Below are 23,772 nucleotides of genomic sequence, written 5' to 3'. Positions count from 1 at the left end.
TCTGTATCCCCAGCTCTGACTCCTCCTGCAATCAGTTACACCTGCCAGAATTCCTGTATTATTCCAATTTTACTGGGCTGCATCATGAGTCTGGGTGGGTACGGCCCCATGTCATGGAGCCAATCTTCTCCAAGCTCTCACGCAGGCGCTGTAACTTGGGGGAACTGCCCCCAGTTATGTCTTGGGTAGAAGTCACTTCCATCTCCCTGGCTCAAGCATGGCCACCACTATTTAACATATCTGTGAAACCAGTTAAAGGTTATAGATATGTTAAATGACCATGCCAGAGGTTAGCTGCAAAGCCAGTGCTGTAGAAAACAGCTCTGCATGTTCCTGTGTCCCTTCCCCCAACTCACACTTGTGGGGGAAGGGGTGAGGACATCCTATATATCTTTCTAATATTTCCTGGACACCTTGAGTTCTGGACCCCATTCCAAATTCCTATTTGGGGTCCCCCTCTGGGCTGCACACTGTTACAATATTGCTATGCAAATATCACCACTATCCATATCCAGAACTTCCTACCATCCCAGATCTAAATTTGTCTCCATCAAACAATAACTCACCTTTCCCAAGCCTGTGATAAACACCCTTCTACTTTCTTTCTCTGTAAATGTAACTACTCTACGTACCTCATATAGGTGGAATCATACAGTATTTGTCCTTTTCTGTCTTCTGAGATTTATTACATCTGTACATTAAAGCACAATAATATCTATTTTGTTAGGACAGTTGATGTGACAGGATCACTCAGTATACTCCTAGGTACAAAGTTTGCCTCCAAAAAATGTCTGTTTCATTTAATCCGCATTATTCAGGAAGGACAAAAGGACACTGACCTAGTTCAACACAGGAAAGAATATGCGCCTGCGCTCTGCGCCCTCTAGAGGGCAGACAAGGCCTTTGGACTGACCCGCCCCCTCCCGGCGCCCGCCCCGCCGCCCGCCCCGCCCCCTTCGCCCCGGCAGTGGTCTCGCGACGCTGTCAGAAAAGCAGCGTGAGACGTGAGAGGAAGATTTTGCTATCGCGAGAATTCCACCTTTCGGCTCTTAGCGTGTGTCAGGCAGTGTGTTTCCGCTGACGGTCCTCTTTGATCGCCCGGAATTGCACTGGTAGCTGGTAAGAATCGGAGTGGCTGTAAGGACTGGCGCACCGCCTTTGGCATTCACGCCTGGTGCTGGTCTGGGGCGCCGTGACCGCTACCCTACGGGCTTGAGCCTGCTCTGCCTGCGGGGCCGACCTCCCCACCTCCGGCTCCCTCTCCCCTCCGGCACCCCCAAGTCCCGCCGGCCTGCAGGCCCGGCTAGTCTTCTNCCCCCCCCCCCCCCCCCCCCCCCCCCCCCCCCCCCCCCCCCCCCCCCCGACTCTGACAGCTCCTTTTTTTTTTTTCCTCGCTATCGCCGTTGTCTCTTGGAGCGAGGTCGGGACGGTTTTCCAGAAAGTGCCCAGAATATATGAATTCGTAGCTTGTTGGTTGGAAACGTGAAGAAGACAATGTATTTTTCCTGCGCTCTGTGTGGTCACACAGCGTTACTTACTGCCTCATGTAATTCTCCAGAGGATAACAGTAATCATACAAATAACCTTACTTGTCATGTGCTATAATGTGGGATGATGTGATCAAGAATAACAGAAGTCAGTACTAGGGTCTTTCTGACCGCAAATAGCTTTTTTCACCATACCATTTTGTAATGTTTTCTAATCAAGGTAAGATTCACCGTAGTGTAACTGTTTACAGCACTCACTTGATAATTTGGAAGTATGGTTGGATGAAGATGGTTAGGTAATCCTAGTTGGCTCATTTCTGCACCGCGATCCTAGTGTGATATTTGTGAATTTTAAGAACATCAGATCCTTTGGAGAAGACTTACCCAGATGCTACAGTGGAGGTGCGGGCGGGTTCCTGTACTTTATGGCTTAGGCAAGTTACTTGGTTTGCACTTTCCAAGGCTCGGCTAGCTTGCAGGTTTGTTACGATAATTAAGTGAGATAATATATAAAGACTATCATGGTAACATTTCCATTTTATTTCTCCTCCCCCCCTCTTCTATGGAACTTTTTGTTGTTTGGATCCCTAGGGAAAATCTTAGAGGTCTAAAGTTTTATGATATGTTGGGTCTAAATAAACCTTTGCATTATTAACTTTGAGCAAACAGGTATTTCAAAGGTGGAAAAGCATGGGGAGTTGTGTAAGGAAAGGAAGATGTGCTTTTCAAAGGGGGAGATATTTTAGGTGTCCCCACTCCATTGCCACTTTATTAAATGAGCTTAGCTGTGCCAGACTCTCCAGAACCTGTGTAGGGGCTTCAAAAAATTGAACAGGATATTTTGACACATATCTTTCCTCCCATCTGAGAACCTATTGGATAGTGTTTATATAATTTGCCCATAGAGTAACTGTGAGCCTACTGGAAGACATTCGGAGCCACTTAACCGCTGTTGATGGAGCTTTAAATCCTGGTTTCTTATTTCAGAGAATTAGTATTCTCTGCCTAGTTTTTGGTGAATCAGTGACACAAATTCTCTAGATCAGTGATTTTCAACCTTTTTCAGTCTCATGGCACACATAAACTAATTACTAAAATTCTATGGCACACCAAAAATATATTTTTTGCCTCTCTGACAAATGGGTATAATTTTGATTAATTCACACTGTATGGCTATTGTGTTGGCTGTTGTGTTTTTAAATTTTTTTTTAATTTGACAGTCTAAGGGAAAAGAGGTCAGTGCTCCTGACTAAATAGTCAGGTGTTGTATATTTAAAAAAATTTTGTGGCACAGTGCCAAGGCACAACAATTGAAAATCATGGTTCTAGATGGCAAGTTCACCATTATGTCCTGAGGGACTGTCACAGTATATTTCAGCTTAGGCACTCAATAAATATTTGTTGAGTGAATACATAAAATCGTAATAACTAAATGTAGCAATCCGGTTCATTGAAGGAGTGAATAAATGACAAGTTAGATTAAACTTTTTATTTTTTTAAAGATTTTATTTATTCATTTTTAGAGAGAGTGGAAGGGAGGGAGAAAGAGTGGGAGAGAAACATCAATATGTGGTTGCGTCTTGGTGCCCTAACCAGGGACCTGGCTCCACAACACAGGCATGTGCCCTGACTGGGAATAGAACTGGCAACCCTTTGGTTCACAGGCTGGTGATCAATGCACTGAACCATCAGCAAGGGCAGGTTAAACTTTTTGCTTGTCTATATGGTCAGAAGTGTTTTATACTTGGATGATTATAGATTTCATGAGAATGTAATCTTGGATTTACATTGAATTTTATTTTTGGATTGTTGCTAGTCCCCAGGCTTTAGAGGAAGGAAATTATTTTAGCATATGTTTACTTATGTGGGGGAAAACCACAAGATGCTTACTGTGTAAAATCGTGGATAAAGTGGTATTATTACTTCAATGATAGATAAATAACATGTTTTTCTGTCCTTGACTATATTATGGTAAGGAGTTTCAAACTGAAGTTAGGGCACCTCCCCAGTTCTAAAAGCCTACCAAACTTCTGTGATGTCAGCTGGAATATCTGTGGCACTGCAAAATCTGAGAAAAAAAAATCCAGAGATGGCTGTAAATACAGTAATGTTTCCCCTTTAACTGACAAACCTGCTGGTGCTTGTGGATCTGTTTAGCTAAGCTTTGATGGGTCTGGCATCAGAAAAAAGACTTTATCTTAGCATCTATCCTGGAATCATGGTTTCAGTGCCAGAACCCCTGCCAGTTTTATCTTGTTTGAAAGAAAACTAAAAGTAATAGTTAGAAATACTTCCACTTCTGAAAAAACTTCCTGAACTAATGAAGGCCTTAGTCATGCAGGGGTATCAGACTCATTTTCACTAGAGGCCTCATCGGCCTTGTGGTTGCCTTCACAGGGCTGAATGTAATTTTAGGACTGTGTAAATATAACTAACTACTCCTTAACAGTTAAGCAAGAGCTCGGCACTGCCGCAGGGTAGAAACAAGGTGGAGGGTTGGATTCAGCCCTTGGGCCTTGTGTTTGCCACATGAGCAACTTAGTGGGACACTGAGTTGACTATGTTTAAAGCAGAGCTATACCATACGTATTGTGGCTGGTCTGAATTTAAGCATTTATCATTTATTTCATCTACCCATCCATTTATTAAACATGTATTAAGCCTCTGTTCAGTTTAGGACCACGACATTGCACAACTCCAGGGACACCATTCTTTTTCCATTAATTCAGTGGTGCACACAGGATGTGGAGGGTATAGGGAATGCCAAGGTGCTGATACCAGGCCATTTGTTAAGAGTTAGGATGTACAAAGCCAAGTAAGACACAGTCTCTTCTGGAGAGCTCTCAGGCTAAGGAGGCAGGCATGTATCAATAAGGGTAACTAACACGTTAAAAGGTTTCATGCTGGAAACCTGTATAGATTACAGTGGGCCTGGAGGAAGCATCAGCCAACTCTATTGGCCAAAACTTGAGGAATGGGTTGCTTAGTCAGGAATGGTTTAGTAATGGCTGTGACTTGAGCATAGTCAGAAAAGTGGATAGGAAGGAACTAGGATTGCTAGCAGTGAGTGGGAGAGCCAAGCTGGAGAGGGTGAGCCAGCCTGGACTCTGAATGGTACAAGTTGTGTGGTGGATCATGGTGTGGGGGTTGCTCTGGGGAAACTGCAGGAAGTCGGGCTGAAACCAGAAAATAGAGAATTTTATTGCCTTATAAGATATTTGGACTTTATCTTCTAAGTGTGAAGCCATTGAAGAATTAAAGTTTGTGCTCTCTCTAGATGAGTTGATCTACTATGAAATGAGCTGTAGAAATCTTGAAGCAGAAGAGTAATATGCTTTATGAATCTTTCCCCTTTAGCACCTAAACATTTTACAAAGATCTAAGGGCAAATAATGCAGCTTAAGGGAGTAAAGAAGTGCCTGCTAAATAGCCTGAATGCAGAATTCTAATAGATTTTTCCCAGTCTTTTATTGCTAATATAAAATTTAAAAAATCACATCACATCATTATATTGTAGTAACAGCTAAAGCTGGCTTAAGGTGCAAGAGTAATCACTGACTCTCAGTAATTGTGTAACAGTGGGAATTCAAGTGAGGGAGAGCTGGAGCATTTAGTATGCGGAAGCATTGGTCATTTTTTAGAAGGGGCATGAGGCTCCTTGGTTGAGGTGACCCATTGGTTATGAGGTGATGCTCAACATTGTGACTGTTTTATAGGGGCACATAAAAGAGATGAAAATTCTTGGTATCAACTGTATTTTATTTTAATAAGCTGAAAATTTCTCCTTTCCAGCCATTGACTAAAAGTAGAAAGGCCCGTAAATTTTTGACTTTTCATTATTCAGAGGTATGGCTAGTTTTTCTTTTTCTTTTTGTATCTTCACAAAATGTTACCTAATGAACATATTTTGAATTAAGAGAGAAATTGTTTTCTCATTATTTTTGGTACTGAATGCCTGAAATGGGAGCCAAGAAGCTGTGCATCACAGGTAAAGCAGGCTCCTAAACTAACTCTATTCCTGTGAAATCAAAGGGATGCTTAATTGAGGATGATGGTCTTTAGTGTTTCCTTTTTTGGTCATGTTGTTTTGCTTTACTCTTACTATTTACAAAAACAGTTTCATATGCACAGACAAAAGCAAGTACTTTCCGTTTAAAAAAATTAATCGAAAGGGAATGGCATTGCTGTCTAGATTTTGTCTCTGGCTGGACTGGAGTACCATGAACATGATAATCATCACACAGAAAGTACTAATGTGTGCCAGGCACTGTCCTAACAATTTTACACATATTAAGTCATGTAAATATCATTGAGTTTGTTTCATTTTTACTGTCTCCATTTTACAGATGGGAAACTGAGGCACAGGTGGTTACAAAGCATCTAAGTGACAGAGCCAGGTTTTGTACCCAAATGTTGGGGCCATCTTATTCTTAACAACTGTGCATTGTATTATTGCCTCTTCAGGTAGGGCTCTCAATTTTACTTCTGCAGTCACATCACCTAGAATAGTGGTTGGCATCTGGAAGATGCTCAGTCACCTTTTGTTTAATCATTGGGGGCCACATCAGCCTCATGGTTACCTTCAAAGGGCCAAAATAATTTTAGGGACAGTATAAATGTTAGTTACATTTATACTACTTAACTGTTAAGGAGTTGAAATTACACTTGGCCCTTTGAAGGCAACTGCAAGGCTGATGTGGCCTCCTGTGAAAATGAGTTTGACACCTCTGGTTTAACAAAAGTACCCATGAGTGTTAAAACAGCACTGTACTGAGGCCTGTGTGGGAGTGTGTGTGTATGAGAGAGAGAAGGGACCAAGCACAGAGACCAGGGGTGGGGTTGAGGGGGTCGGGGGGTTACTGGCAGGTGTGTCAGATGTGATGTGTCTGACAGCTTGAAACAAAAGCCGTGGCCCGAACCCCAGCTGGGCTGACGGTGATAATCACAGGTAGTCACAAACCATCACCCAGGAACATTCCAATAATAATTCGGTAAGCTTCTGACTGTCCCACGTTTGTTATTTCTCTGTAGTGATTAGCAGCAAAATCCTTAAATCATAAACGCCTTGACAATTTGGGTGCGGAGGGGTGGGTGGACCCACGCTAAACGCTGGAGCGGGTAGACCGAAGAGAGGCAGGAGACGCGTCCCCGGGCTCTACTAACTCGCCACGCGCTGAGTGGCCAGGCCGGGATGGAGGCGCCTAGCTGCGAGTTCAGGCATTGTTGCTGTCACTTCGGAGCCTTGCTGGATACGGGAACGAGGCGTCCCGCTGCCTGGAGGGCAAAGGGCGGGCGGAGTGGGCAGACCCTTCGCCCCCGCGCTGACGTGCGCACTCCTGGGTGTGGATAGTCGCCGCCTACCTCGTGAGGCGGGTTGGGGCATAATCATCGGGCACGGAGACCTTTACCCAGCCTTGTGTCCCGGGGCTCCTCAGGGTGTGGAGATCTGGCCTCTGAGGTATGTTTGGTGGTCAAGATACCTACGAGAGCCCTTCCTGGGCCCGATCCCCGGGGGGTCGGCTGGCCTTCCGGGGCCCTGCAGTTGCGGCTGCGCGCATGCGTGCTGACCGGGGACCGCGCCATTTCGGAAGCCGGGCGTCGGAGCAGTTTCTAGAGAGCATAGGATCGAGGGCTTGGTAGAGAGACTGTGGCTCTTAAGAAAGTCCTGGGAACAGGTGAAAGTTACGTGAGTCACTGTTGCTTTTGAACTAGATAAGCCTTAGTTGGCATTAGATGTTAAAGACCAATTTTGTGGGCAATTTTCAGCTACTGTTCCGGAAAGTTGATTAGCTGGAATTGATTGCTCATAGTTACTTTTATAAAGGTAGACAAATCTGAGCGCAGTAATCCTCTGAAGTGTTAACCTTAAAATTTGCTCTCGTGAATTTATTATTATCTTATTTTGTTTAAAGCATTAATTATTTGCCTGGTTTAAAAAAGTTACAGATAATTAGCCCTGGCTGGCATGGCTGAGTGGATTGAGCGCCGGCCTCCGAATAGAGTGCTGGTCGGTTGGATTCCGTCCAGGCGCACCTCTGGGTTGCAGACCACGTCCCTGCTGCGGGGCGCGCCAGAGGCAACCACACATTGATGTTTCTCTCTCTTCCTCCCTTCTCTGTTAATAAGGAGAATAAAAAATATATTTTTTTATTTTTACGGATAATTAGATCCTGAATTTCAGAAACAGCTTGTTTTAGTAAAGGATTAAAAGTGGGCTGGGGCAAGGATAAGATATATGTAATCCTTGAGTTAATGAATGTGGTACAAAAAAACCTTTATTTTTTTTTAAGAGAAGGAACCTCAAGTGAAAAAGAAATGTCTCATGGTAAAATTGAATGTGGAATATTAACTTTTACAATTTTTTTTCCTGAAAAATTTGTGCATACAGTCAGATACGTGGTGGGAAGAAGCAGGTTTACATCTGTAACACAAATAAACAGTACAATAGTTAATAAGTAGTAATATAAGAATAACTTTTCAGGTACAACGGTAAACTTATTTTGCCTTATCAGAGATAACCAAATTGGCAGTTTTTCAAATTTAGTAAGCCATAGAACAATAGGTATCTTGTGGATTGTGTTTTGAGGGCTTGGGCTTTTAGCAATGATTCAGATGTCAGGAAAAGAAATTAAAAGTGGGCTTTTTGTGGGGGGAGGGGAAGAGGAGGGATAGGAGGGAAGTGGGACAGAGTGGGAAGCTGTAGTTAGAGATGATCTGGTCCAAGCCTTTATTCAGGCAGACAAATGGAACTGATCTCCTGTGATACAGGAGATCACAATTGAGGCTGGGCACTTGTTCCTGTCCTTCATACTAAGCACTGGTATTTGACAGTGTTTTGATTATTCTCACATGCAAAGTTGTACTTTATTTTGTTAGTATTATCTAAGGAAGAAGGTTCTGAAAAATTGTCATAGCTTATTTAGGGCTATGAAAATGGGCTGAGAATCTTAATGGAAGTTAGTTAGTCTAGTAGTACCCCAAAATGTGACTGAATGGTAATTGGAATGCTAATTTTAAATTCTAGTATTGGTAAATAAAAACAATTTATGGGTGGTAAAACAGCAAAGGAGGAGCAAGTCAGCCAGAGAGAGAGAATCTAGGACTTGATCGAAATCTCCCCTTAAGGGCTGTGGCCCTTCCAATGGATAATTTAAACTGTCTGGGCCTTTGTATGCCTTCTTCATCTGTAGAATTAGTACATCTATACAATAGTACACAGTAGTGTACTAAGAGATAGCAACAGTTTTTCCAGCCTTGTGGTTTATGTCAGTTACAAGTGGGTCATAACTCTGGAAATTTTATGGTTAAGCCATATGATAATGACTCTGTTTGTGGTTAGTTGCTTAATTCTGGTTCTATGATTTTAAGACTTTATAACCAGATTTGTGCAAAACATTGTGCAAATAAGACATATATAGTTTGTTAAGTCCTCTTTGAGGAAAGCTCCAGGAAAACCTGGAAAACCTGTTTGAAAGGTATGTGTGTTTCTCCCATTTTCTTACCACTCACTAAAGTCTGGGACAGGAATCCTAGAGGCAGGGAAGTTTTGAGAAAGTGCTTAATCTTTTAACATCATTTCAAAAAATATGCTTAAGGAAATACTCTTTGGAAGGTGGAAGGACAATAGTTTGGATTATAAAGGTGAATATAAAAGACATTTTTAGTAGTCTTTCATTGATTTGAATTTTTGAATCAGAGCTGATTTGGTTACTCTTTTTACAGTTTAGAAAACTAGCAAAAATGTGCATATTTAGTTTAGACTGTTGAGTTAATAAATGGCTAAATGTATAAGTCAGGCCCTTTCTAGCATCAGTGCTGTTTTCTGTAGTCCAAAGGTGGAAGTTCCTGATTCTTGTAATTCAGGTAAACATAATAACAATAAGTGTGGCATTAAAAAATGCAGTGTGCAGGGGCTGGATTAAGTGCTTTTAGGCAGATAAATGTCTCGCTTTAACTCCACTGCAGACCTTTGTAGCCACTATCATTTTCTCTATTTTTTCCCCAGAGGAAATTGAAGCCAGAGGAGGTGCTGTATTTTGCCATGTATAATGTGCACCCACATTTTTGGCCCAAACTTTCAGGGAAAAAAATCTTTTGTTTTAATTTTCAAATTTATTTATTTATTTGTATTTAGATGCTTTTTTGTATTATAAAGAAATTTTAGGATTTATTTTTTCAACATGTTATGGTACTAGAAACGTTACATAACAAAGAATTACAATACACAAGTACAGATACAAAGTATTCAATACTATCATTATCCAATGTGCCATGGACAATGCACATCCTATTTTCCCTCAAAAATTTGGGCAAAAATTGCACATTATACATGGCAAAATATGGTAAATAAAGTTCATTGGTTCTGAAGATTGCAAATGCAGTTGGAATTCTGTTTTGTCAAGTCTCCCAGAGTTCTCTCTTAACTATTAGGCTTGCTACACTGGCACTGGAACCTGAAACAAATGGTGAATTGTTGAAAATGGCTATGTCAACTAGGTACCTTACACAGTTTTCTTTGGAGGTGGCATTTCATAAAGCTAGCTCTCGCTTCATGTAATTTTTATTGGAGTTCATCTGTGTAGAGGGGTTCTCTGGATTTCAGCTCTGAGGTCATCTTCTTACTATAGTACAATAGGACAAGCAGTACACAGCTCCCATTTGGGATCTGGGCTGTGGAAGCTTGACTGCCCCATAGGCAGGAGGGGCAGAGCTAAGGGCAGCAAAGGGACAGGCACCCTGGGACTGGTCATAAAGAAATGAAACAAGTTTTCTTAGTGGCTGACAAATGGACTCTAAAGACCTTATTCTAACACAATGACTGCTTTGAAGAATAACACCCATTTTAATCTGAAGACTTGGTAAGTATGTGGGGAAAAATAGTTTTCTAACAAGTGATAAAAGAAAAACCCAATTTGTGTACTTTTGCCATATTCTAGTCTTATTAGGGAGTTGTATAGTGCTTGTGATTGAATCAAGAAACTTACTTTAGGGATCTAATAATACTGTCAGCACTATATGCATTTGAATTTGTCTCCCATGCTCTGGGGTTTTTTTTTTTGACATTATGAAACATGTTAATTTTATTGATTAAGTTTTGCACTGTGCCAGGCATTGTGGTGTTTCACATAAATGGTAAGGACCTAAGAAAAGGAAATTTGACACAGGTGACAATTGGTTAATGCATTTGAAAGACTGCTGAACATGCCTTGCATATACCTAACCTCAGTGCATAGTAAAGCAGTTTGTGGTAATGTGGGACACTCCAGCTCTACATCTGCCTCTAACATTTGCCACTCACGCCTCTACTTCATTGCTCTGCAGGCATTTTCCAGAGTCCCTACAGTGTGTGCCACACGTATGCTAATACCTATACCTAAAACTGGGCAGCTTATGGTATGACAAATAGGTACAGCTGGTATTTCAAGGGTTGGAAAATATTGCAGGAATTCCTGTCAAATCATGGGGCAACAGACTGAGGTAGCAAAATAACAAGGGAAAGTTAGAAAGTTTGCTGAATTTTTTGGTTTCATAAAGAAAGTCTGTAGTTCTTGAATGTGAATCTTTTGCTGAGATGGTCAAAACAAAGCTTCCTGGGCTTCTTTCCCTCACTGTTTTGTTTTTGAGGGTGAGAGTCACACAGTTGTCCCTTTCCTGCTTCTAGCTAGCCACCTGGCCCTGAAGCTAGGTCTGAAGATGCAGTTTAAGCCAGAGTTTCCTTTGTTTCAGAGGAGCAGTCAGCCATTTCAAGGACTACATTGGGCAGGCTGCTGTTATATTCAAGGCTGGCTTCTCTGAGGTCACTGCATTCAAGATTGCTGGGAAGTTCTTTCATATATTGCCTCAGGTGTCTCCTATTAATCCTCCTCTTTCCCCTACTTGGGTTATTCTGAACATGCTTAATTCTTTGCTATATCTCCAAATATTTGAGAAGAGACTTCTCTTATCAAGGTTAAACAGCTTTCCTTCTGGAGAAATTTTTCGTGGTTTTGAGGCATCTTTCCCTTTTTTAAATGTTTCTTTCTAAAGTGTGTTATTCAGAAAGAAATTTCAAATATAGCCCAGTAAACATGGACCAGATTAGTCCTGTAACAAGCAGTATGCATTTGATGAATTGAGTCAAATAGTGAGTGTGTAGGTTATTTTCCCTTCAGATCCAGGGCATTGCTACCTTATATAGGGCTCACTTTCACTTAAAAATCTCCATCCTTTAAAATATTTATTCTCTTCTACTTTGTCCCCACCCCCATTCAAATTCAAAATTCTTACCTTTTGTTTTATAAGATTAACAGCTTTGTGGAAATTGTTTTGGAATCTCTTTCACAGCCCCATGTTATGTCTAACTTAAATATCTGCCTCCTATGTTTTCATCCAAGTTATTAGGGAAAACAGTTAAGTAGTTGGGGAACACATACCTCTAAATAATCTACAGACTGGCTTCAGTCCATTATCCTTTCCGTACCTTGTAAAACAATTATGATTTAATTTGATTGTTTCTATTTAGCCCATATTCACTTTGTCCACAAACATAGCATATTAGCACAAAGATAGTCTTGTCACAGGTTTTATTGTTGTCTAGCTATATCATATCTATAATATTACATTGACTAGCCAGTTTAGAGAAACTATCCAAGGTGGAAATAACTTCATTGTCCTGGGGCTTATTGAACCCATGCTGGGCTGTAGTGTTTACTGCTTTCTTTATTTCTAAGTGTTTAAAAAACCATCTTTGATTCTAGATCTCTCTAGGATAGACACCAGTGGCTTTTGTCAAGCTTTGCTTCACTGCGTTTCTGAAACTCTTCTGGCCCTGTCTCATATCATTCGTTATGTGTTATTCTTTCCACTTACATTTCTTACTTCTCATAAACCTAAGCTTATTAGAGAACTCTCACTAATTTATGTAAGTACCTCCTATATGTCAAAATTCTATGCAAAAGTCTTTATTTTGTTTTTCTTGAAATGGCTTTGTAGAAGCCCACCTTTAAAGATTTATTTATTTGTTTATTTTTAGAGAGAGGGGAATGGAGGGAGAAAGAGAGTGAGAGAAACATCGATAGGGGTCCTCTGGTCCATCCCCAACTGGGGACCTGGCCAGTCACCCCAGGCATGTCTGATTGGGAATTGAACTGGTGACATTTTGGTTTGCAGTGGTGTTCAGTCTGCTGAGCCACACCAACTAGGGAAGATTTATGTTCTTGAGAGCTTCCTAGCTATGAAGCCATTCCTAAGTTACTTCTAAATTTTAAAAAGCACATAAAAAAGAGGTAATGAAATTCTGTCCTCTCAGCAAATTTAGGTAAATGCCAGATCTAAACAATGTTCTAAATTGTTTATCAATCTTTTTCTTTTGCAGCTTTTTTTCAAAGTAATTATGGATCTTTCTAGACCTTTTAGTCTTGACCTCTGAATCTGTGAAACAAGAACACATACCCCTTGTGACTTTCTGTGTTATAACTAGAAACTTGCACTCTAATGTTCTTTTAACTGTTGATTCAAAAAAACTGCTGTATTTTTTCAGATATATCTGTTCACATGTAAAAGTGTCACTAAAGTAGATGCATAGGATTTTATGGCAGGAACACAATAGTGGTGGGCAGGGAGAGGAGGCAGTATTTATTAAGAGTGTACTGTGTGCCAGGTCTTGTATTGGAAGTAATCTAAGCAAATGGGAGCTGGTTGGAGTGATCATTGGGAGATTATTAAAAGGTGGTTTTGGGTTGTAATTATGGCGCAATTTGGATTGTTCTTTTTTTTGTTTTCTTTTAAAGGAACAGTGAGCAGAATGAGTATCTCACAGGACCAGAGTGGCTCCAATAAGAGAGAACCCCTTTTGAGGTGTTGTGATGCACAGAGGGACTTGGAGCTTGCTATTGGTGGAGTTCTCCGGGCTGAACAGCAAATTAAAGATAACTTGAGAGAGGTATGATATGTGCTTTTCTTTTGCCATGTCTGGACTCTTAGGACAGGGATGGTTAGAGCATGGCCAAGGACTTGGCTTCTCAGTGCCAACCAAGAAGTTTCACTCCATGTCTCATGTGGTCTACCTGAAATGTTGATGTCTTTGATTTTAAAGGTAAATAAAGCAGATGTTAGAAGATTCTGGAAAAACCTTGTACCACCTTAGAGAATTAGTTCAGCATGCATTTTTTATTGCTCTTTGGTGTGGTCCCTGTGCCAGTCACTGCCATCAATAAAATAAAAGCATGAGCAGTACACTTGTACTGCTCATCTGTATCCTTGGCATAAATGATGGCACTGCATCCTTTCCCCTATCATCTTTTTCACTTGGTGGCTGTTTTTTTTTTTTTTTTCATTAAAAAAATAAAAATTGATCAGATTGAGGCATTAATTTAGAACAATCAACATTATACCATGCAGAAGATAGCTGACATACTCAAAATACCAAATCAAAGTTATTGGTGAAAATGAAAAATGTGTCTCTTTTTAAAAATATATTTTAGTGATTATGCCATTACATATGTCCCATTTCCCCCCCTTCATTCCCCTCCCCCCTGCACACCCCCTCTCCCCTACATTCCCCCTCTTTATTTCATGTCTGTGTGTCATCATAAGTTCTTTAGCTTCTACATTTCCCACACTACTGTTGCCCTCCCCCTATTTTCTCCCCACTGTCTATGCTACTGATTCTCTGAAACTTCTTCCCCCCTCTCCTCCTCCCACTCCCCTGTTGCTAACCCTCCATGTGATCTTCATTTCTATGGTTCTGCTCCAGATCTATCTGTCCTCTTAGTTTGCTTTTGTTTTAGGTGTGGTTGTTAATAACTGTGAGTTTGCTGTCCTTTCACTGTTTGTATTTTTAATTTTCTTTTTCTTAGATAAGTCCCTTTAACATTTTGTAGAATAAGGGCTTTGTGATAATGAACTCCTTGAACTTGACCTTTCTGAGAAGCACTTTATCTGTCCTTCCATTCTAAATGAAAGCTTTGTTGGATGGCGCAATCTTGGATGAAGGTCTTTGGATTTCATGACTTGGAATACTTCTTTCCAGCCCCTTCTTTTGAGAAAAGGTCTCTTTTGAGAAATCCGCTGACAGTCTGATGGGAACTCCTTTGTAGGTGACTGTCCCCTTATCTCTTGCTGCTTCTAGAATTCTTTCCTTCATTTTAATCTTGGCTTATGTATTATGATGTGCCTTGGTGTGTTCCTCTTTGGGTCCAACTGCTTTGGGACTCTCTGAGCTTCCTGGACTTCCTGGAAGTCTATTTCCTTTGCCAGACTGGGGAAGTTCTCCTTTATTATTTGTTCAAATAAGTTTTCCACTCATGGCTGTTCCTCTTCACCTTCTGGTACCCCTATAATTCAGACGTTGGAACGTTTAAAGATGTCCTGGAGGTTCCTAAGACTCCTCATTTTTTTGAATTCTTGTTTCTTCATTTTTTTCTGTTTGGTTGTTTTATTCTTCCTTCTGGTCCATTCCATTGAGTTGAGTCCCAGTTTCCTTCCCATCACTATTGGTTCCCTGTGCATTTTCCTTCATTTCACTTAGTGTAGCCTTCATTTTTTCATCTCATTTGTGCCCAGAATCAACCAGTTCTGTGAGCATCCTGATCACCAGTGTTTTGAACTGTGCATCTTGATAGGTTGGCTATCTCTTGATCACTTAAAAGTATTGGGTCTAAAGCTTTGATTTGTTCTTGTGTTTGAGCCATAATTTTTTGGTCAGGTCACGCCTGTTATGTATCAGTGGCAGAGCCTTAGGTGTTCACCAGGACGGGGCACCCCAGTTGCTGTGTTGTGATGTTGTATGTGGGGGCTGGGTCAGAGAGGAAACAGTGGCGCTTGCTGTGCTGTCTCTTGGATTTCAGTCCCCTCTGCTGCTTCCCATAAGCAAATTGGGTCCTTCTGATGCTGGTTCCCGGGTGGGTGGGCTTGTGTACATTGTAGGACCCCGTGGGTCTCTCCAACAAACTCTCCTGTGAAGCTGGGAGTCTCTCCCAGCACCTTGTCAATTGGTTCTTTTAGGCTTTATTTCCCATTGCTGGGGCCCTGGGTTGAGCGGTCTCTCACTGCCTGGTTTTGCCTAGTTTATATGTGCGCGAATGTGTGACTGTGGTCAGCCCCACGCTGCTTGCACTCCCGGGTCTGGCAGCTACCACCTTTTCCTGCTGCAATCCCTCTCCCCTGGCCCCTGACTCTGCCCCTCTTACTAGTCTGGATGAATGGTTGGACTTCTATACAGTTCAATTTTCTGTCTGTTCTGGTTGTGCTTTTGTTTCTAAATCTTTGTTGTCCTTAATTTTGGTTGTGCGAGGAGGCACAGTGTTTCCACCTATGCCTCCATCTTGGCCAGAAGTCATGTCTCTTATTTTATGGAAAAAACCACATGGACTATTGGCCCAATGTTTGTTGCGTTGGCTTAATAGTATTCTCTCTGTAAGTGGATAGACCAAGTAGTATTACATGACTTTGAAATACAACTATATCACTGCATTTTTGGACCATAAAACACACCTAGGTTTTAGAGGAGGAAAATGGGGAAAAATTTTGAAGCAAAAAAATGTAAAATATTTAATAACATAAATAACATAGTATTTCACAAATGTAAATGTAAAGCTATTGGGACTATAAGATGCACCCCCCACTTTTCTGCCAAATTTTTGGGGAGTGTGTCTTACAGTCCGAAAAATAAGATACATAGAAAAATGTATAAAAGTTTTTTAAAAATGTAGATTCTTATGGAAAATTTTTAGCTGTTTTAAGATTTTTATATTTATCCCTCTTTGAATCACTGTTTATGTTTCCAGAAACATTTAGTTTATAACTATGCTTAAACTGTCTATCCTAGTGGTCTCTAGTTATTGACATGCAGTGGCACATCACTTTATTAAAGTGACTTACTGTAAATGGATTGCTCATTTGTGGGGTGAGAAAGAGATAAAGTAAAAAACTGAGGGGGATCAGCATTACCTGACCTATCCTTGTATTTTCTCTTGATCTCTTTAGGATACTCAAAGTAAACCTGATCCTCTTAGGAGAAGTATGGTAGGAGGATTTTAGAGCATAGGGTATGCCTTTATAGCTGGAATTCTTAAACTGGGTCCTTGGGCCTTTGGCATACTAAACCCAGAAAGTATAGGCACAATTTTGAGTATAAGCATTTTTCTGGAGAGATTTTCTATAAAAAGGATTTGTGGCTCCCAAAAGTTTAAGAACTTCACTGTTCTGTTATTGTTTGGTCTTATAACACTAGTGAAGCTAATATGTATGTGTTTCCTAGATCAAAGCTCAGATTCACAGCTGCATAAGCCGTCACTTGGAATGCCTTCGAAGCCGCGAGGTATGGTTGTATGAACAGGTAGATCTCATCTATCAGCTTAAAGAGGAGACACTTCAGCAGCAAGCCCAACAGCTCTACTGGGTAAGATGGCTTCAAGGCTATAGTTGGTTTGAATATGGTTTCTGGTTTCTAGAGAATGTCTTTCCTGCATTGTAGCCTTAATATAAATCAGACAAAAGTTTAATTTTAGGTGCTGTTTGTTAACTTGGATACACTCGGTACTTTTAGTATCATTGTGGCTAGATGGTTTCATTTTTCTTACAGTTACTGGGCCAGTTCAATTGTCTTATTCGTCAACTGGAATGCACCCAAAACAAAGATCTAGCCAATCAAGTCTCTTTGTGCCTGGAGAGGTAAAGACTATTTTGCTTGTTTTGATTTTTGGCTTTTTGACTTTGGTGTATTGAAAATAAAGTCAGTTTTGTGACTTACAGCATGGGTTGGATTTAACTTGACTTTTCTGTTCCTTGAAAAGATCATCTTGTTTCCTAGTTTTAATATTATACTTGGTGCATGGTTAAGTCGTCTACCTTTGGTAGTCTTAGCAAAGTACAGTCACTTCCAATCACAATTTGGCTTTTGTTTTAGAGAAGTTGAAATAGATATTCTTTAAAAATAGCCAAGTTTTATTTATTTTTTTCTCCAGATTTGGAAGTTTGACTCTGAAACCCGAAGATTCGACTGTTCTACTTTTTGAAGCAGACACAACTGCTCTGCGCCAGGCCATCACAACTTTTGGGTCCCTCAAGACTATTGTGAGTATTGTTGATCTCAGATGGTTCATAGAATGTGCTTCTCAGGTCTGTGGCCTCACAGATGGTCTTAAAAACATCATGTTTTTACGACGAATAGTGGCTTTGTAGAGAATTTGGGGAACTCCAGAATTTCATGTTCTAATTAAGTCAATGGAGCATTACAGCTGGTAGTTCTTGGAATATGGTATGATTCATGGATAATCTCAAAAATTCACCTTATAACTCTTTAAATACTTTTGATATATTTCTTATAAAATTTATGGTTTGAATGGTCTTTCATATAAAGAACCAAATTTGGTCTCATTTGGGTCTTGTTAAAATTAGTAATACTACTAATTCCGATGAAATTTCTTGTATGAGAGTTATGTAGATGAAAAATTCTGTGATTTGATAACTACTTTGTAGGTCATTGAATTTAGTATTAAGAATATTTATAGAAAGAGTAATGCTTTGCTTAATACTTTTGAAATTTAGGAATTACAATTTCACTTTTTTGGTATGAAAGTGTAACATTGATAAACACAATTATTTTGTTTTTATTTTATAGCAAATTCCTGAGCATTTGATGGCTCATGCTACTTCATCAACTATCGGACCCTTCATGGAGAAAAGAGGCTATATGCCATTGCCAGAGCAGGTAAAATATAATTTTGTTTCTGATAACTGAGTTATTACTTGGATAGTATTTCTTTTGGATTTTGACTAAGTCACTTTTTTCCCCTGCTGTAATACATTTGTAAACAGGTACAAATGTACCTGGCGATGAGTTAGTTTTTACAATTAAATGTTTTCCTTGAGACTGAATGTCAGATAGAAATTTGGAGGTTTTATAGACGTTGAGTGAGAGAGAAACTTACTGTTAATCAGTTCATAAGAAATTGTCATCAGCTGATTGTATTGGTTTTCTCTTGAGAATCCTTTCCTTTATAATTCATAGGGATGATTTACTTCTAAGGGCAACTGGAATATTGGTTTCTAGACATTTTGAGTTGAGAAGAATCTCAGAGCTCAGCTATAACTCCTTGTTTTTTCTTTAACTTTTTAAATTTTATTCATTTATCTTTTTTAGAGGGGAGGGGAAGGAGAGAGGGAGAGAAATATCAATGTATGGTTGCCTCTTGTGTGTCTTCCGCCAGGAACTGGCCTGCAACCCAGGCATGTGCCCTGACCTGGAATTGAACTGCAATCTTGTAGTTCGCAGGCCCACGCTCAATCCACTGACCTACACCAGCCAGGGCGATACTCCTTGTTTTATAATTGTGAAAATGGAGGCTTTTAGGGAAGTCATATAATATGTGAAGAAGGGTCAGTGGCTAGCTAGCTAAGATTAGAGAGCTTGGATCTCCTTTTCTGGTGAACTTCTTTCAGCACTTCACACTGCCTTGTTAAGTAGCAAATTGTTATGTGATTAAGCAGAAGTCAGCATCTAGCACCACAGCTGTCCCTCTCAGTGAATGGCTCCTTGGAAGCAAACCTGCCAGTGGTTATCAGACTTCTTACACACCCAGCACCAATCTGCAGGACTGGCTCACTCAAAAGCGTACCTTGGAGAATAATCAGGTGTGTTGCTACTTTATTGTTTCTGAGGTAGATGTAGAAGTAGATGGGGTTAGTTTCTAACACATAGTATGTTATTGTTTAGTTTTTAGTTCTGTTCTAGAAATATGTATTTTTAGTAATTTTTAATAGCAGTATGACACCTCTTCACCATGGATAGAAAGTTAGAAAACAAACAACTGTATAAGGAAATACAAACCCATAATCCCAACATTCAGAGACAGTCACTCTAACATTGCATTTATACACTTCATTTTCGTGTCCACACATATACTTAAAAAGATGAAAAAAATCATCTTTTGGTTAGATACATTTCACTAATAGAGCATGAATATACTTCTCTTATCATATAATTTCTTCCATAAAAATCCTTAACAGTGTAGTGTATTATTGACTGGTTGTAACTTAATCTCCAGTTTTTCTGGGTATAAAGAAAGTTTCTCTAATTATCCAGGAGCTAATGTTTCTATATATTCTTTATTAATTGCTTTGGATTAAATTCCTAGAAATTGCATTAGTAGACTGCAGTTTTAGATACATATTGCCAATTTGGCTTTCCTGGAAATTGATACCAATTTCTATTCCTACCAGCAGAGTACTAAGTGTACTTGCTTCACAGAAACTTCTCTAAATGGCAACCATGGGTTGCCATTTGTAATTGCCCCCCCCCAATCTGACAAAACGGTAATTTTATTTTGAATTTATTTGATTATTAAGGAAATTGAGTGAAAGTTTGCCTGTTTTATGATTTGCCTAGTATCTTTTGCTCATTTTTGTCTTTTTCATAAAGGCATATTATGTTAGAACTTTTCTATCTTGCTACAAATGGTTTCCCCCAGTTTGCCTGTACTTTTCAGTTTTTTAAATAGCAGATAATTGTATTTTTATGTAGTTAAATATATATTTTATTTGCAACAGAGAAATCCCTTGTCTCTTGGCTTTGTATACTTAAATTTAGAAACATTGGGAAATACAGTAAATAGGCAAATAGAACTCTTTTTGTCATGAATCCCAAAGCAGTCATAAAATTCTGGTGAACTAATATTGTGTACTTTTTGTGTAGACTTCTGCCAGAGCCTGCAATTTCTTCAGTAATGTCTGGGGCAACCTGAAGGGCTTGGAAAACTGGCTCCACAAGAGTCAGCATCAAGAAGTTCCCGAAAGACCAAGTTATCAAAAGGGTAGCAGTGATTCTACCACCAGTTCTTATTCTATTGATGCTGAAAAGGTTGAGAATCTGGAGCCCCTTGATCAAGATAAGGTGGATCTTTCTGATTGGTTGGCGACTCCCCAGGAATGCCAAAAGCTGGAGAAGCCTGGGAATGGCAGCTGTGCAACCAGTGACAGGTTTAAGTTCTTGTTCCAGGTGTTCCAAGAGTCTTATAGTGTGAATGATTGGCTTGTGAAGCCTGATTCCTGTACCAGTTGTCAGGGCAACCAACACAGAGGTGTGGAGATTGAAAACCTGGGCAGTCTGAAGTGCTTGAATGACTACATGGAGGCCAAGAAACCCTTGCCTACTGCCAGCATGGTTATTGAGGATTGGCTTGTCCAGAACCATCATGACCCATATAAAGTAGAGGAGGTCTGCAAAGCCAATGAGCCCTGTACAAGCTTTGCAGAGTGTGTGTGTGATGAAAATTGTGAGAGGGAAGCTCTTTGTAAATGGCTGCTGGAGAAAGAAGGAAAGGATAAAAATGGTATGCCTGTGGAACCAAAATCTGAATCTGAGAAATGTATAGATTCCCTAAGTATGTGGCTTTGTCCTTCCAGAAAAGAGGCAACAGAACAAGCTAAGATACCAAAAGCAGTGGCTCCTTCTAGAATTGCTGATTCCCTCAAAGTGATAACGAATAGTTCCTTGTCAGAATGGCTTATCACACCCCAATGCAAAGGACACCCCAAGGAAGTGCCTACCACTGAGGACCAAGCTGGCAAACAAAAGCTTACCAGCCCTGTGGCCTCTTCCTGGTGTCCCTTTAACTCAGCAGACTGGGTCTTGCCAGCAAAGAAGACAGGAAACCTCAGCCAGCTTTCTTCAGGGGAAGATAAGTGGCTGCTTCGAAAGAAGGCCAAGGTGAGCACAGACATCAAAATAGCAACATTTGAAATAGTAGATTTTTACTTTCCTAATCCCAAACCTTGCAAATGGCCCAGATCCTTAAAAACATGTTAAATACTGTGATTGGCTTAAGTATTAATTTTAATGCCATGTTAGCAACAGAATGGAGAATTTATTATTTAGGTCAAAGTTTTTGTCCACTGTCTCAGTTTCTAGCTCCCATCCTGTGGGGCCGGGGTTGGGTGCAATAAAACTGCAGCCTGTTTTTATTGCTAATTATGGAAAAGATTTAGGGGCAGGGGAAGCAATTGTCACGTCTGCTCTTATTAGAGAGCATGCCCAAGATTTACATTATTTTTCATAGACACTATATTATTGGGAAGATTATTAGTAGCAGCCCACCTTTTTCATCTTCTTGCAGGAAGTATTGCTTAATTCACCCCAGCAGGAGGAACATAACTTTCCCCCAGACTGTTACGGCTTCCCAGCAGTTTGTGATCTCTTTGCCTGTATGCAACTTAAAGTTGATAAAGAAAAGTGGTTGTATCGAACTCCTCTTCAGGTGGGTACATGCCACGGGTGTAAATATTACAGACTTTACTGGTTATAAATGTTTTGTCATACATGAATTCATACTTTGCCCATTTAACCATAATCATTTTAATGGAATGAATATTAGGTAAGTAAGGGTGGGAGAGAAAAATCATAAAATTCATTTATTTCACCCAAACTTGCTCAATGAAACAACTAGGACATATTTGAATGTGACCTTTCAAGGTAGGTAGTTGTGTCAGGGGCGTTTTTAGAGCCTGTATGGATTCTAATACCTTACTCAGAGATGAATGAGTCAGCACTTCTGAGTTGGGGAGAAATGTTTTTATTCTACAGTGAGTGACTTTTTATCTGTGGGCTTTTTTTTTACAGATGTGAAGGAATGGAGTATTAGAGTCAAGCAACTTTTCTGCAGATTCTCACACTTCATAACCCGAGTGACTGCAGCTTGCCAAATCATTGTTTCTGGGTGTGACCAGTCAGCTTAGTTCCTCTGTCTAATTTTCAACTATTGAAGAAAAATAAGTCATCAAATTATTAGTTACTGTGAAAAAAAACGCTATTTTTTGATGGCTGAGGTGATTCAGTTCCTTCTTGCAAAGAATTAATTCACTCTTACAGTAGAAATGCAACATTTTGGTGGGTATTTCTTTCATAAGGCTTCATAGCTCCTTACATTGAGTTGTTACTAGTACATTAAACACACTGTAGTTTTTAAAAAAGAAATAGTTCTATTATCAAGGTGATCAAAGAAGCTAGTGAATTTCTTTAACCTTTTGATTACTCTTTTTAGATGCTTCCTTTGCTGTGGGTTTTCTTCCATTAGTGGTGGAAATAATTTCTTCTAATTAATATATAGTATATTTCATATAAAGAATTAACCGTGAGAATACAGTGATTTTTTTTTTAACCAAAACATGTATTAGCATCTTGGCAATCTTTGACATTAATTACAAAACATTTAGCCCACATATCAGATTCTACAGTATTGTCTTTTGGAAGAAATTTAGTTACTACAAATTGTCTTTATTCCTTTTCTAAGTGTTATATCTAGTGAGCTCTTTTAGAAGGGCTCTGAATTGCCTCAAGACAACATCCTGGGTAATCCTAATGTCTTTGGAAATATCCTAAAGAAATGCAGGCAAGAGTCCCCAAGCCCACTGATCAAAAAGTAAGACAGGACATGTTGGAAATGTAGCACTTGAACTATTAATTATCCTAAGGGTTGGTTATTGGTTCAGTATCCTGTGTAAAATGGAAGTTGAGCTCGACACCTACCTGGTGCTTTTAATTGGGATTAAATTAAATGCCCTTTTACTGCAAGTACAGTGTACCTTTACCTCTAAAAATAAAATGCAGAGACATTCAGAGAACAGGCTGTTTTGAATGCTTGTGCATTGGGGTGTTCACTGAAGCTTTATGAAAGCTGGTATTTTCTCAAGATCCTTAAAATAATGTTCATACTTTAAAAAGTTCCTCTGTAGGAGAGAAGTGTTTTAAGTTTTCTTATACAACTGCTTTTCCACCAGGCCTTTACATTTATTAAGCCACTCAACTTGCCTAGGTATATGGTATTGGAAATACTTTTACAGTTTGTGATGTTGTCATCCAGAAAGCCCTTTTGGAGAAATTTCACAGTTCGAGTGTCAATTGCCATAACAGCTTCACTGGAATTCTTGAACCACAGCTGAAAAGAGCTGTCTATTTTTAGTTCTCCGTCCCCCAACATCATTTAGAACTTTAATAAAGGTGGTGGGTAAAAACTTAGGGATCCTTTCCATTATTTTAGGTTGTAGGACACTTTGTAGTTTTTGAGGTTTAACAGTGTGTATGCCTAAGTTTACATTAATCACTATGCTAATGAGTATGTAAAAGTATTTTTGCATTATGCATTTTGTACCTCCCCATTAAAAGCATTAACAAACAGTTGTGTGTACTTGTAAAAGTACCTTGTAACAAAATATCCTATCATGTTATGTAAATGTGATAATCTTTAGTAGTACAGCTGATAAACTGAACAAAAATTTTATATTCAATAAAATACTGAGTTTTATGAATCTT

General features: G+C 39.7%; 1 protein-coding gene across 4 annotated transcripts; it reads left to right on the top strand.

Annotated features, from left to right (window-relative positions):
- The first annotated feature begins 1,015 nt into the window (after positions 1-1,015).
- On the top strand, positions 1,016-23,637 carry NCOA4 (nuclear receptor coactivator 4). Of its 4 annotated transcripts, none has more exons than XM_037056689.1 (11): positions 1,016-1,119; positions 13,256-13,407; positions 16,726-16,866; positions 17,050-17,138; positions 17,432-17,540; positions 18,088-18,177; positions 18,957-19,100; positions 19,692-19,781; positions 20,161-21,174; positions 21,581-21,721; positions 22,084-23,637. In XM_037056689.1, the coding sequence occupies exons 2-11, from the start codon at positions 13,270-13,272 to the stop codon at positions 22,087-22,089; spliced, it is 1,962 nt and encodes a 653-aa protein (XP_036912584.1). In that variant the 5' UTR covers positions 1,016-1,119; positions 13,256-13,269; the 3' UTR covers positions 22,090-23,637. The 4 variants fall into 4 exon arrangements, with proteins under 4 accessions (XP_036912584.1, XP_036912587.1, XP_036912585.1 ...); XM_037056690.1 differs by lacking the exon at positions 1,016-1,119 and adding an exon at positions 6,842-6,945; XM_037056691.1 differs by lacking the exon at positions 1,016-1,119 and adding an exon at positions 7,095-7,173.
- Positions 23,638-23,772: the final 135 nt, after the last annotated feature.

This window comes from Sturnira hondurensis, unplaced genomic scaffold (genome assembly GCF_014824575.4).
Source record: "Sturnira hondurensis isolate 20B ecotype Veracruz unplaced genomic scaffold, ASM1482457v3 Scaffold0009125, whole genome shotgun sequence".
Taxonomy (NCBI): domain Eukaryota; kingdom Metazoa; phylum Chordata; class Mammalia; order Chiroptera; family Phyllostomidae; genus Sturnira; species Sturnira hondurensis.
This window is presented reverse-complemented; position numbering and strand designations above follow the sequence as displayed.

Coding starts and splice junctions, on each gene's coding strand:
- NCOA4 (XM_037056689.1), top strand. CDS start 13,270: ATGAGTATCTCACAGGACCAGAGTGGCTCCAATAAGAGAGAACCCCTT. Junction 19,782..20,160: donor CCCCCCAATCTGACAAAACG/GTAATTTTATTT, acceptor CTTTTTGTGTAG/ACTTCTGCCAGAGCCTGCAA. Junction 21,175..21,580: donor TGCTTCGAAAGAAGGCCAAG/GTGAGCACAGAC, acceptor ATCTTCTTGCAG/GAAGTATTGCTTAATTCACC.